Source organism: Phycodurus eques, chromosome 13, assembly GCF_024500275.1.
Source record: "Phycodurus eques isolate BA_2022a chromosome 13, UOR_Pequ_1.1, whole genome shotgun sequence".
NCBI classification, from domain to species: domain Eukaryota; kingdom Metazoa; phylum Chordata; class Actinopteri; order Syngnathiformes; family Syngnathidae; genus Phycodurus; species Phycodurus eques.
In genome coordinates this window covers 14,743,619-14,758,370 of record NC_084537.1, presented here as the reverse complement: position 1 = coordinate 14,758,370, position 14,752 = coordinate 14,743,619, and the positions used below count along the sequence as shown (strand labels likewise).

General features: G+C 42.1%; 1 protein-coding gene across 5 annotated transcripts in view; it reads left to right on the top strand.

The window, feature by feature from the left end:
- Positions 1 to 14,389, top strand: part of camsap2b (calmodulin regulated spectrin-associated protein family, member 2b) — a 50,152-nt gene extending 35,763 nt beyond the window's left edge. For all 5 annotated transcript variants that reach the window (XM_061695300.1, XM_061695299.1, XM_061695304.1 and 2 more), the window contains 12 exons: positions 17 to 295; positions 1,589 to 2,276; positions 3,768 to 3,914; positions 3,986 to 4,202; positions 4,378 to 4,561; positions 4,719 to 5,382; positions 6,897 to 7,033; positions 7,195 to 7,409; positions 7,493 to 7,592; positions 10,745 to 10,860; positions 10,943 to 11,061; positions 12,172 to 14,389. In XM_061695300.1, coding sequence (XP_061551284.1) covers positions 17 to 295; positions 1,589 to 2,276; positions 3,768 to 3,914; positions 3,986 to 4,202; positions 4,378 to 4,561; positions 4,719 to 5,382; positions 6,897 to 7,033; positions 7,195 to 7,409; positions 7,493 to 7,592; positions 10,745 to 10,860; positions 10,943 to 11,061; positions 12,172 to 12,471 — 3,166 coding nt within the window. In that variant the 3' untranslated portion in view covers positions 12,472 to 14,389. The remainder of the gene's footprint in view (positions 1 to 16; positions 296 to 1,588; positions 2,277 to 3,767; positions 3,915 to 3,985; positions 4,203 to 4,377; positions 4,562 to 4,718; positions 5,383 to 6,896; positions 7,034 to 7,194; positions 7,410 to 7,492; positions 7,593 to 10,744; positions 10,861 to 10,942; positions 11,062 to 12,171) is intronic.
- The last annotated feature ends 363 nt before the right edge of the window (positions 14,390 to 14,752 follow it).

Here is a 14,752-nt window from a genome sequence, read left to right as displayed (position 1 = left end):
AACCTTCATCCTTCAGCTCTTCCACACGTGGAATCTCCTTTGAGATTCCTCTGGATGGAGATGCCACATTGCCGTCCTGTAAAGCGCCCTCCCTGAGTGGTATGACCCGCTCCGCCAGCAGCGACGGCCTGGGGTTCAAAGTTCACTATGCACCTCGAGGTGGCATGAAGCGCCACGTGTCCCTCATGCCTCACGTGAATGGACAGAGTGGACACATCGCAGAGGATGAGGAAGACTTCACCCCCCACAAACCGCTGGGCAGGAACAACACATTCTCGATCAAGAACCAAAGCAGGTGCAGTGTCATTGTTTAATAAAAAATATCTACCAAAACAATGTTAGACATTATTGCCAAACCAGGCATGGACTTTCCCAGTGGAACAATTAGGAAAAAGCTTGTCTGTTGGACTACGTTTCTTTGCTTGATTATGTGGAAGAGGCAACATGGTGTGTTATTGGTTGGCATGTCTGCCGCACAGCCAAGAGGTTCTGGGCTCAAATCTCAGCTCAGGCCCTCCTGTGTGAGGCTTGAAAAGGAAGATGCGGATGGCCACAAAAAAAAGGAAACCGGCTAGAATTCTCCCCATTCACTGACTACAGAAATGTATTTCTTATGAAAGCTGGTGTATTTTAAACTGGCTGTTATACCTGTGACATTGCGATGCCATACACCAGCAATTCAAATTTTGAATCGTAGCAAAATGACTGGCCAACAGTCGGCCACTTATCAAATCTAGGGACAGAACCCTGGACACTGCCTGACATCGCTTGGTGTGCGAGGGACCTAACCTACCCGTAGGTATGAATGTGAATGTGAGTGTTTTTTGTGCCCTGCAAGTGACTGCCAGTCCAGTCCAGTCCACCACTCGCCCAAAGTCAGCTGGGATAGGCTCCAGCTTCCCCGTGACCTTAACGGGGACAAACGGTATAGAAAATTGATGGGTAGATACTCTGAACACAAATTTCACTGAGACTAATGATTAATTAATCAATTTTTTTTTTTTATTATCATTTTGAAAAGTACAGGAGACTCTCCTTATACATATTATGAACTCCTGACATTTTTATTGACTGATGACCAAACCAGGGTGTAGTCTGCCTCGCTCCAAAAGTTAGCTGGAATAGGCTCCAGCTCGTCTCCAACCCTAATCTGAAGAAGTGGTATATGGATCGATAGATTCCGAACACCTCTTTTCGTGCCAGTGTTGTTGACGAGATTAATGATCAAGGCGTTATCCTAGTGTGAATCTCGGTAGTTTTTAAAACCTGGGAGGAAGCTGGAGTACCTGGGGAAAACCCACTCAACCACAGGGAGGATATGCAAACTCCACCCAGGAAGGCTGGAGCTGGGATTCTAACCCTGAAACTCAGAACAGTGAGGCAGATGTGCTAACCACTTGTGAACTGTGTCGCCTAATCCAAAAATATTATTTAAAAATCCTAATTAATAATTGCTCATTAATTTCCCAAAATTTACTGAAGGAAATATAATCATGTGTCCATCCCTAGGAGTCATTTTTGTGTGTGGCTTTTGGATCCATATTTAAAGTCTCCAAAGCTTTAATGAGCACATCTGCCCTGACTCTAGGCATCCCAATGGAGTACTCCCCGACACCAATCATCGTGGTAACCACAGCGGCCACATCAGCCCCTCGACCCCTCCGAGCATCGAGGAGGCGCTAAAGATTATCCACGACACAGAACGGCCCCACGCCAGCCTGGGCTTGGGAGATCAAGACAATGGCTTCTTTCTCCATGGTGCTCAACCTTCAGGGCCTCCGGGGGCCACGGGTCCAGGAGACGACCCGGGTGCAGCTAAGGCCCGGTTCATTGACCATGACCCTAATTCGCTCTCCACTGACGACACAGGCATTCATGTGAGGACAGAGGAAATCCAAAGCTTGGATGAAGACTCCTCTCTGAGAGACTATTCAGATATCGACCCAGACTGTGAGACCATGACACGCTCGTGTCCCCTGCCTGAGAGAGAGAGGAATTGGGAAGGACGGTGCAAAGGTGTTGGTGAGTCAAACCCCGGATTTAGCAGTGGCAGAGACGATGGAGAAGACAGGAGTTCAGCACCCACCCTGCCCAGATCTCACACTGTGAGTCCCGCCTCATCCTACGGTGGTTCGGGAGGCGGCATGGTGCGCATGACGAGCTTCGCCGAGCAGAAATTCAGAAAACTGGAGGGAAGGAGCAGTGGAGGAACGACACCGGAGAGTTCAGATGTCAACACACCGTATAGAAACCCAGCAAGGAACAGTTGCTCACAGGTTTGTGTTGCTCAACCCACGCTAAATCCAACTGTCACATTTGTCTAACAGTTGGATTTAGCGTAAATCGATTAGCAATGCCTGTAGAGTGAGGCGACTGCTGTTGTGTTTCTCAAACGCTACATTGGTGCAGCACTAACATATTACCTCACATCAAAATAATATAAATGACAGAGGATTATATCATACAGTCGACGTTTTTATAGCGCACTGTGATATACATCGTAATATCGCACAGCAATATCGCACAGCACACTTAAATCAGTTTTTCCCAACATTTATTAAGTTAAGGCGCATGTTTTACGTTACAAAACTTTCACAGCACACCTCCAAACAAACATGTCAGTACAGCCTGCCACTGTTGGTAGGGGAAGCGTAAGGAAAATCTGATAGTAAGTGATGGCCATTGCCTAGATGCCACAAGATGGTATCAAAGCACGATTCTATTATGGCCAAAGCACCTCCCCTCACTTCAACATAGTTCCGTGAAACTAAGATGCAACAAGATGGCGCCAAAGCAATACTTTTCTATTACAGTACACAGGGCTTTGGTGTGCGGTATCGTCAGTTATTCAGAAAGCGCATTAAAACCGTAAATGGGCTAATTTTTCAGTGAATATATATAAAAAAGTAGAGGTTGTGGGCACTGTACATCAATTTAATTCATTCGTTCATTCATTCATCTTCCGTTCCGCTTATCCTCACTGGGGTCGTGGGCTGCTGGAGCCTATCCCAGCTATCTTCAGGCGAGAGGCGGGGTACACCCTGAACTGGTCGCCACCCAATCGCAGGGCACATATAAAGAAACAATCATTCCCACTCACATTCACACCTACGGGCAATTTAGAGTCGTCAATTAACCTACCTTGCATGTTTTTGGGATGTGGGAGGAAACCGGAGTGCCCGGAGAAAACCCACGCAGGCACGGGGAGAACATGCAAACTCCACACAGGCGGGGCCAGGATTTGAACCCCGGCCCTCAGAACTGCGAGGCAGATGTGCTAACCAGTCGTCCACCGTGCCGCCCAATTTAATTCAATTATATTTATATAGCAACAATTCACAGCAGAAGCTTTACATAAGGAGCAGGTCTAGAACCACGACGCTCCTCATACAATACTATATTGAAAATAATATACTGTAATACTATATTGAAATAATGATGAACTAGTTTCAATTTACTCACAAATTTACCTACTGGATGTAAAATGTGGGCCTCTTTAGTTTAACACAAAGCTATTCTGTTTTATGAAATACAACAAGTGGCGACAGAGGTTAATTGTACCAGCTCTTTGCCACCTAGTGGAAGTGGTTATGGTTGTCACTGTACGTCGCTGGCATAGATAGATGAACTAAGATACATTATTTGGAGTAAATACATAATACTTATGTTTTGGAACAATTAAGTGAAATCGGATAATTTCCTGCAGCACACATTGGGAATCACTGGCTTTAATGTAATTGTTCACTGGTTTTATTTTATTTTTTTAGATTGGTACACCCCCTTTGCCAATCACATCACCTTCTCCAGTCACACCTTCTCCCCGAGACCCCTCCCAACTGATAGCCTCAGAGATGATCCAGCTGAGGATGAAGCTGGAGGAGAAGCGCAGAGCCATTGAAGCCCAAAAGAAGAAGGTAAGCAAAGTAAAAAGTAGTTAAAATTGGCGTAGTTCTTGCCGGTGGTACTCATATTATCCTCTTCCCAGGTGGAGGAAGCATTTACACGGCATCGTCAGAAGATGGGTAGAACAGCCTTTCTGAATGTAGTGCGAAGAAAAGGCGTAACCAGCCCACTCAGTCCCAATTCGAGCGGAGGTCTAACGCCTTCGCCAAAGACATTAACCAGCCATGGCAGCATGGAGAGGGCAGAGCGATGCAAGCCTGATGGTGCGGCTCCCAAATCTTCCTGTGAAGATGGAGGAGGTAGGCAACCAAGCAATCATGACTAGTTATCTTTTTTTTTATTTTATTTGTTTTCATTTAAAAGATCAATGATGCTCATCACTCAACTTCACCTTTTTCCCTCAGAATCTCATATATGAATTAAAATAATTCAACCAAGTTTTCAGAGGCTCATCCAATTCTGTATGTGATGCAGGTTTAACGCCAGGGGAAACTGACCTTGCAGATTACACTCGCTCCATCGAGAGGCTGAACACATCACTGGGGTTCCTCCAAACAGAGATGCAGCGACTGGCTCAGCAGCAGGAGAGGATCATGTCCATGAAAGAACAACAGCAAAAAGCTTGGGTCATTCCTCCCCCTGCGCCATCACCACACAGGTAGGCCATATACCACTGTGGTTTTTACCCCACTAAGAATGTGCAGAACTGATTTAGATGACATTGAGTTGACAGGAGACCAAACTGCTTGGAAAAGGGAACCTTAGTGGTAATGCTCTCATAAGTCATGAACTCTAACCTTGATTTCCCTCCCCAGGCAGCTCCGTGAGTTGCGTAGCAGCAGTGTCACAGGCCGAGGATCAACCAGAGGGTCGGTGGGTTCCTTGTCCCCCATTTTGTCCTCGTCTGGCTCTGCCAATTCCGTCAGTCGTCCCGCCGCTGGCCTTAAGCGACGGCCGGCCTCCTTCCACGCCAGGACACCTCGGATTCCGCGGCCGAATGATCTGAAGATCTCGCCCATCAACCGAATGCTCAACACCCCCACCTCGGTAGACAGCTTACCGAGACTGAGGCGGTTCACGTCGAGCCAAACTCATACCAGCGCGTTTGCATACTTGAGTTACGACGAAGGATCCTGGAATAGCAAGAGCCCGAAGACCAAAGAGAGCAAAGAAAACACTAAGGACAAAGAAGAGATGGTGGAGAAGAAGAGTGCAGGCACTCCTCAGCCTCCCGCAGCCAAAGAGAAGGAAGAAGGATCAGAAGGTCCCGAGGAAACTCCGCTAAGGAATGAACAGTCAAGGACTTCAGAGGTCTTGTGTCAGCCGATGTCTGAGGTCCAAGGCAACAAAATCCTTCAGGACAAGAGAGAACTTGTGGAGGTTACGCTGTCTGGAATCTGGCCTGCAGAGAGCCAAGCTGAGGAGACAACTGGAGAAACCGGAGAAGACCAGAAGATGTGCTGTGGATTTTTCTTCAAGGTGAGGTGGAGCAACAGTAGATCCAATACAAGTCATTGGATCTACTGTCATCAGTCATCAGCACATGTAGATGTTTTACAATTTTGATAAAAATGCTTACCATGGGGCAGTTTCTCTGGAGCCAATGTTTTGTGATTGTTTTATTTTTTTTCTTGAAGCCAGCAATACCTTTAAAAGATGAATCTCATTTTTGTTCAATCCTTCTTGGATAATTCTAAGATATAGGGTTAAGAATGACATTTTAAAAAAACAAAACCTTTGATATGATCTTTCCCACTTTCCTCCAGAAAATTTGGATTTCCGCTGGGGAGTAATGAAAAAATGGAGTGGGGTTTTCCAACAAAAGTCTCTCCAGGTCCATGAATTGGTGGAAGTAGGCATGGGCTGGTATCAGATTCTGACTGTGTAATACTATTTGGCAAAATATTTTTTTTCCATGGAACGTGCTATGTAGTTACATAAGTGCACATAAAAAATAAACTAGAATTTTTCCAAATAAAATCAAAATGTAGTACAACAGAAAAAGTACTTTCTCAGAAAATGAATAGCTACTTCCATGCTCCTCGTTTGGTGAAGTAAGGTCAGAGTGGCAACAAAGTGATGTTAGCCATGCTAGTGCCAGTTATTTGCCTTGGTAGCGAGTCGACAGTATTTATTTGTCGCATTGTAGACATGCAAACTTTCGTAGCTGATTCCAAACGTTCGTTTCAGGGCAGCCTTATATTAATGTATTAACGTTATCTTGAATTTGACATCGTGTTGGAAGAATTGCCTCCTTAGCAGCCAGTTTCGTAAGCAGGTTTTGGATGGGTCCTGTCACTTTGCCTGCACTGACGGCTTTTAGTAATTTGTTTTAAAAAAAAGTTACTTTTTAAAACCACGTTATACCTTGTAACTGGGAACCAGCCCATGCCTAGGTGGAAGATGATTGTGTTTTTCATGCATCCAGCCACACGCCCTATGTTATTTCATTGAACTCGTTCTCTCAACGTTGTCCATATTTAATGAAGTAATGCAAAGGTATAGCTTAATTATAAGGCCTTTGATGCTACCTGAGTTAAAAGCATCCATAAATATACAGGGTGATTGAAAAGTAACTCCCTATTTTTAAGTACCGTTTTTAAGTATTCATATGACAACATATGAATAAATTATAAGTATTTTAAAATGGGGAGTTACTTTTCAATCACCCTGTATAAATAACCTCTGGTGGATCTGTTCGGTTACAAGGTCTCAACTTTTGACCAAAGTAGTCATGAAACTGGAAGTACCGTAGATGTACCATTGTTGACTCCTCTGCCAGATTGAGAGCCTCTGCATACAAAATGTAACACAGTTGATGGCACAACATGTGCAATCACAAATAATACTGCACTCATGATACATCGATCTGAGCCACAACCAAAGCCAGACTGATCGGTAGACTTTTATTTCCCCAATATTCGATCAAGGAAATTTTGTTAAATGGCCATTTTCCGTGATAATGCTGTTTTTCCCCATTCATAAAACTTCAGGATGATGCAAAAGGTGAAGAGGACATGGCGGCAAAGAAAGCAGCTCTGCTGGAGAAGAGGCTAAGGAGGGAGAAGGAGGTGCAGAAGAAAAAACAACAGCAGGAGGTGGACCAGGAGCAGAAGAAGGAAGCTGCACGGTCTCTCTCTTTCATTTTGTCTTCATTTGGAAATTGCTGGTTAAACCATTATTTCCCAACCTTTATTGCATTTATTAACCCGACACACAGTGGTTGAGAATCACTGGGTTAAATCATGTTATTTTATTCATTGTACTTACATGACAATTCCTGTCCACTAGGTTGAAAGCGGAGGAAGAACAGCAGAAGCGGGATGAGGAAAAGGAAAGGAGAGATTACATCAAGAATGAGTATTTGAGGAGGAAGCAGCTGAAGCTGATGGAGGACATGGATCAGGTCATCAAGCCCAGATGTGGAAGTTTCAAGAAGAAGCCTCGCCCCAAGTCCATCCACAGGGATGGCATGGAGTCCTCCAGTCCCATTGTGAGAGCGGCAGGTAGGAGATGCGCAAATCCCATGGCAAAACAAACCTAATAATGCAGAATCATGCTTAACCTGCGTGATGTTGTTGTGGTACAGGGGTGCGTCCTCGAGGCTACTCGGTGTCGAGCATTTCTTTGGCCTCTCTGAATCTGACTGATAATGAGAGCAACCATCCAGATAACAAGAAGAACTTCCGGTAAAGAAAGCCCTTTCTGTTTTGATCTGTGAATATTGTTGTGGTTTTCTGTTTTTACATTTTACTCATTGTACTTTTTAACCAGTCAGATTTTCCCTTTGGTTAAAAAAAAAAGACCATAATCCATTCACCTTCCTTAACACTAACACTAATCAGTCAATATTTAGTTCATGTTTTTAATGAGTTGGTAGAACTTTTTTTGAACTTCCGCTCATCGATTATACCTACTGAAGTTTCCAATGCGTATTTTTTAGACTGAGCGTGTGTTTTTATGCATGATTCAATCTCCGCTATATTTCTGCCTATGAAATTATCTTGTGCTTCTTAAACTGGGGGTTGAACGACTAAAGATTTTTTTGTAGTCGACTGTAATGTGGTGAAAGTCGAGTCGAGGTCTGTTAATCGATTACGTTATTGATAATTTTGCAGCACATAAGAGCGGTCACCACGGACCGGTTGCACATAAAGACATACGTTTCACCAAACTGGCATAGAAACAAATAAGCGGGTCAAAAGTACTCTAAATTGGCCAACTGGAAGATGAGATGCCAAAAACATCTAATTAGCGATTAGTCAACTCCAAGCTTAAAATGTTGATGCGGCGTAGTAAAGTCGACTTGGGGACTACCGCATTTTCACGACCATAGGGCGCACCGTATTAAAAGGCGCAGCCTCAGTTACGGGGTCTATTTCTGTATTTAACACATACATAAGGCGCACCGTATTATTGGGCGCAGGCATGGTAAAACATACGCTAGCTTAAAACATACGGTAGCATGGATGCACGCTAAAACAATGTTTTTAAAAAGGCAGCAGGAGCAAAACTGAGTTCGGTTGTACTTTATTTAAGTATTTAACAATGTACTCACGTTATTTTTTGATCAACCCTTATCCACAAATCCATCAAAGTCCTCATCTTCTGTATCCGAAATAAACAGCTGGACAAGTTCTCAATCAAACACGGCAGGTTTGAGTCAGTCTCATTGCCGTGCGAAAGCTCGAACAACAGTGCAAGCAGACACGTTAGCCCAGCATCTACAATCCATTCCCAAATTGTGGCATAACTCGCCCGGCGCTGCCTCCTAGTCTTAGTAAAGCTGTGTTCGCCATCTGTCATCCATGGCTCCCACGCCGCTCACTTCACTGTGAACGCCCTATTTACGTGGATGTCCAGCGCTTCGTCAACCCTCCCGGAATGATGGCATGCCTCGTGTTATTGCCCTCAGTCGAATGGTGACTTGAGACGTTTCTCCCGGCTGTTCTTTGCTCATTAATCCATTGCTCGAGTTGGTCTTCCAACTACGGCCACCTCGCCTTGTTTCCGCGTTTTGTTTTTCTTTTTTTTCCCACGGAAACTCAGCTTCGTCTTCTTGACTTGGCGAAGCTCGTTTTCTTGTTTCCTCCGTTTGCGAAATATGGATTCGTTGATCTTGAATTCTGTCGCGGCTGCTCGATTACCATGTTCTTCCGCGTAACTGATAGCTTGCAGTTTAAACTGTGCTTCGTAAGCGTGTTTCTTCGTAGGTGCCATTTTCGGGGGTCCTTAGCCAAACCGATGTTGTTTTGCACAATGCACACCCCGGAAATGCTCCCAGACAGTCAAGCGGTATAAAAAATAAAATAAATAAAAACGGCGCGGGGGCATGACTTTTGCGTTCTACTTCACGCACCCTCAGCCACGTCTGCGTTTCCTCTGTGTAAGCAGCGTGTCGGCAGGAAATGCTCAAAAAATAAAATAAAATTTAAAAAAGTCAAGCGGAGCGCTCATCACACAACAACATTTATAGATGTCGGAACTCGGTGCACACATAAAGGCGCGCCGCATTATAAGGCGCCCTGTCCATTTTGGAGAAAATTTAAGACTTTTAAGTGCGCCTTATGGTCGTGAAAATACGGTAATCAGTTCAACCCCTATATTAACCCTAATTTTTGAGGAGTAATCCAAAGTTAACAAAACAATACACCACCACCCACTCCATTGTTTAACAATGCACTCCACGACAGGGGTTCTCAAACATTATGGGTCCAAAGAACTCTTTCAGGGGAGAATTTTTTTTCAAAGGACCCCCTCATAATCCTAACCTCAATTAAACATAACTAACTCATGAACTCCTAAAATGCCATAGGAATGAAATAGTTGCCTATTTTCAGGAAACATTTTGGAATGTTACTATAACAAATTCACATTTCTTTGAGGAAAATAAAGTAGTAATGTTATGTCATATTCATATTTTCTTGAGGAAATAACAGTTGTAATCATTCCAAGAACAATGACTTATTTTGTCAAGATAAAAAGACGTAATCTTTCGAGGATGAAGACATATTTTTCGGAGATAAAAATATTATTATGAGATTAAAGTCAAACTTTTACGAGGTAAGCAAGTATACATGTATTCTCTAAAAATAGGAATATATTCTCCCAAAACAAATCTGCCTTTTTTCTCAAAACAAATAGGACTTTATCCCCAAATAATACACCTTTTGTTGACCCCAGTTTGGAAACCACTGCTCTATACCACATGAAGCAATGTTGTAGCGATGATGTACTAATGACTTTATGGATTATGTTATGTTTTACACACCTTTATTGTGTCCTTGTCTCCTTTCCTTCTATTGCATGCTTCCCTCAGAAGCAATAAAGTAGTTCCTTCTCAAGTTCCGTTCTTTCTAAACTCCCCTAAAGAAAGGAAGGGAAGGTTAGTAGTCCTACTAGTTTGTCGACATGAGCTGTGTTTCCGGAGAAGGCCCCACCTTGTCTTTTACTTAGAGATACACCGTCATCCTGGTTTAAATTAAACACAGAAATAATGTACATGGTGGTACCATTGTACTCCTGTTAGTCTTTTTTTCTTGTCTCATCTCAATTCAGCTTTTCTTCCCATTGTTACTTCTCAAATATTTTTGTTTCTTTCGATGCTGGCTGCATTTCCAACTGTTTGCCTCAACCCGCTGTAACAGAAGCCGTGATGACAGAGCTAAAATGTGCTTTGCTTGGCTGAACATGCCTTCCAGTCGCTCACTGCACAGCTTTATAGGACTCTTGTGACGCAAGCTACCAGGCTGATTCCCATCCCATCCTCCTTCTGTTTGTACAAATGTCTGTACATACCTTGAGTATGTCTCAATCACCGTCGGTTTGTTGCTATCTACAGGCCAGACTCTGCTGAGGGTCTCTCCTCATGCCCCTCTGCTGGTAGTCGTAATGGAGAGAAAGATTGGGAAAACGATTCAACCACTTCCTCGACTCCGTCCAACACTGAGTACACAGGTATTAGGCATTGTGTTGACTCGCTTTATGGGGAGTTTATTCAGCTCCTTTATCGACTTGACACTCTGTTGTTGCAATCCAGGACCCAAACTATACAAGGAGCCAAGTGCTAAGTCCAACAAGCACATCATCCAGAATGCCCTGGCCCACTGCTGCCTGGCTGGAAAGGTCAACGAAGGGCAGAAAAACAAGATCATCGATGTATGTTTTGTAACTACTTGTGTGAATGCTGACGGGGCCGTAATACGTTATTCTGCACCAAAAAACTTTTATTATTACATTTTTTGCCTCACTTTCACATTTCTCAGCAAAGTCAAACCATTCAAACATCAAAAGGTTAAAAAAATTTCGGGAAACGTTAGTAATTAATTTCCACATTCCCAAAGTTGTCAGTTCATTCAAGTGAATGAAAAGTTACACGTTTCCCATTCCAAATTCAAAGTGCTTAGCACTATTTTCCACAGTCCTAAAGTTCCCAAAATCCTACACTTTTCAATTTAAGAGATATTTTACATAATTATCCCCTCCTTCCACATTTCTTGACCCATTCAAACCATTCTAAATTCAAACTGCTCAGCCCAACTATTTTCCACGTCCCAGCAAATCTCACATTCCCCAAATTTCACACTTTTTGCAATAAAATTCCCAAATGTATATTAGCTATTTTACATATTTACCTCCCCCTTCCACATTTCTTTACCGATAAAAACCATTCCACCTTGAAACTGTTCAGCTCATTCTGGACATTTCCATTGTTACCTCAAAATTACCCAATTTTCACAATAAAATTCCCAAATTTAAGAGCTATATTACATATTTACCTCCATCTTCTATATTTCTTGACCAATTCAAACCATTCCACCTTCAAACTGTTCAGCTCATTCTGGACATTCCCATTTTTACCTCAAAATTCCCCAATTTTCACAATAAAATTCCCAAATTTAAGAGCTATATTACATATTTACCTCCACCTTCTACATTCTTGACCAATTCAAACCATTCCACCTTCAAACTGTTCAGCTCATTCTGGACATCTTGGGAACTATTCCCATCCCCCAAATTCACACATTTTCACAATAAAATTCCCAAATTCAGAGATTTTTACACATTTCCCTCCTTCCACATTTCTTGACTGATTCAAACCATTTCAACTTCATCTCACATTCTTCATTTCAACAATTTCATTAGTTTAACAGTATTTCAGTTCAGCATTAGCGCTTCAGCATTGATATGCAATTACTACAGAAATTGCATTCGACAGATAACATTCTACAGCAGCGTGGTGACACTTTTGGTATTCTTTCTCTGCAGGAAATTGAGAAATCCCAAGCTAACAACTTCCTTGTGTTGTTCCGTGATGCCGGTTGCCAGTTCCGGTCGGTGTACGCTTACTGTCCCGAGACAGAGGAGATCACACGGCTGACCGGCATCGGGCCGAAGACCATCACCGCAAAGATGATCGAACGCCTTTATAAATACAACTCGGACAGGAAGCAATTCAGCCAGATCCCGGCCAAAACCATGTCAGCCAGTGTAGATGCCATCACCATTGCCAGTCATCTATGGCATAACAAAAAGCAGGGCACGCCCAAAAAGATGCACTTGAAGTAGCACCATAGGGCAATGTTCTCTGGAATATGGAAAGCTTTTTGAAGCATTTATTAGATCTACTTGATATCCAGCTTAAGATCCATGTACTAGTACGCTCTTTGTCCTCTTGAGTAAAACAACTTATTAGACTAGGAGAATAACTGTGTCTAACTAGTAATATTTTTTTACACTAGAGTGAATTAGCCCATTCACGGATTTTTTGCCGAGGCCAAAGCCATGTCTACGCTAAAAATATTGCTTTGGCACAATCTTGTGACATCTTGGGGCCAAGGAACTATATAAGTGAGATGAGCTTCATTTAGTCAGGCTGTTACCTTGTCTAATTGAAAAAGGTGCTTTGCTGACAACTTGTGGCATCAATAGGTAATTACAAACTTTATGGGTGGGTGTCAATTACCCATGGATACTGCCTTCCATCACTATGTAACATTTCTGCACAATAGTAGGGCAACTTTGGCATGCTAGTAGGAAAACTGCATGTTACCAGGTAGGCAAGACTGTGCACTAGTTGACATCTGTGTGCACGAGTACTGATCATGAAGCTCAAGCTAACTAGTAGAATTTTTAAATGTCTGGTAGTACTAGTAGGACACAATTGTCAACTATTGTGCAGTTTTGCCTCACTAGTAACATTTAGTTGTCCAACTAGAATACTAAAGTTGTCCTACTAGTGAGTATAAAAAGTATACTAGCACATTGATGTTAAGTTGCATATCAAGGATACGGCATAGCATTTATTATTTATATTATTATGTATTGTCCAAGTCAATTCAGCGCACTAGGAGAGTGAGTAGGGCGCAGCTGTAGAACAACTGTGTCTGACTAGTAACGTTTTTCCCACTACTGCTTTCCACTAGGCCTAGTAGTGTTACTAGTGCAGCACATTAGTTTAGTAGTAAGGTTTAATTTCTTACTTGTAGGCAAAAGTGGTACTAGGACTGGGAAAAAATTTTGCTAGTAAGACACTCTCGTTCTACTAGTGTGCTAAAATGTCTTACTAGTGAGGACTCAAAGCGGATTACTGTATGGACCTTAAACTGGAGATCAAGGATATGGATTCAAGCCGCTTTACTAAAAACAATTTGGATTCTAAGATCACAACTGGAGTGTGGAAGAAGTTTCACAGATATGGACTAAAATGGACACCATGTTTCCTGACGTGCCAAAACAAGACGATAATAGGCAATCGATGCCGAGACGAACCTCTGTAGTGAATGTCCCGCCTCTCAAAGAGGAAGCGAGGTTTCTATAAGTTGATCATGTGCGGCCTTATGCTTGTTTTGTGTCACCGAGATGTGTTGTGGTTTGATCGTGTTGTTTTTTTGGGGTTTTTTTGTAAGCGCCTTTTTGGGTTCAGATTGGCAAAGGGCCCTCTGTCTGATCAGGGATCAGACTGAAGCAGCCTGTACAAATGTTGCTGTACAAGCATGTTTTTTGTGTGTATTTCAAGTGCCAAGAGAAGTGTTTGCCATTTCCAGTGATCATATTGAGTATCATCAAACCTTCCTGGAATGCACTGGTAAAAGACTCATTTATTTATTTCTATTGTTATAATGCGTCTAACATATTTTCAAGGCAATTTTATCCAGAGCGACATAATATACTTAATGTCTTGAATTTATTTGTATATAATTGGAAGTGAACTTCTAGCAGCCTTTGAGTAGCTTTTCTAATTTATCATCAATATCCATCCTTCCCACGTGTTCATTTAGGACCTTTTATTATGTCGCTATTTTTTTTTTTTTTAATTCCTGTTTTTGCTTTTATTTTATAATCCAAAAAAGTGTGATCCTCAACAATATCACTGATTGACAGAAATCCCTTATTGTGCAGTGGAAACATACAATCACAGTGTTCTTGTCTTATATCTCAACTATTCACAATTGTAAATAAATGTTTTTAAATGGTTTTCATGACATATTCCCCTATTCATTACTTGACTTTAAGTTTTTCTTTATCTTCAAGTATGCATCAGCACTATACAGATATATTTTGGCATACAGTAAAGTATTTTTTGTAACATTTAACAGATGGAGTTGTGTATTGATGAAGGAAGTTTGAGCACAGGAGGTGTTGTAAAATGAAATGCAAGGATGCAATATATGAAGGTTTGACAGAGACAAATAATTATCATTGATTAAAAAAAATTCCAAATAGTAATTTTCATTTTACTTAATATTCTCAACAGATCTTTAAGATTTTTTTGTCTTTTCCCCACAGACTTTGAGCTTTATTAAAATGCAGCAAGATTCAAGATTCCTGCGCTGTCATTTAATCTTTC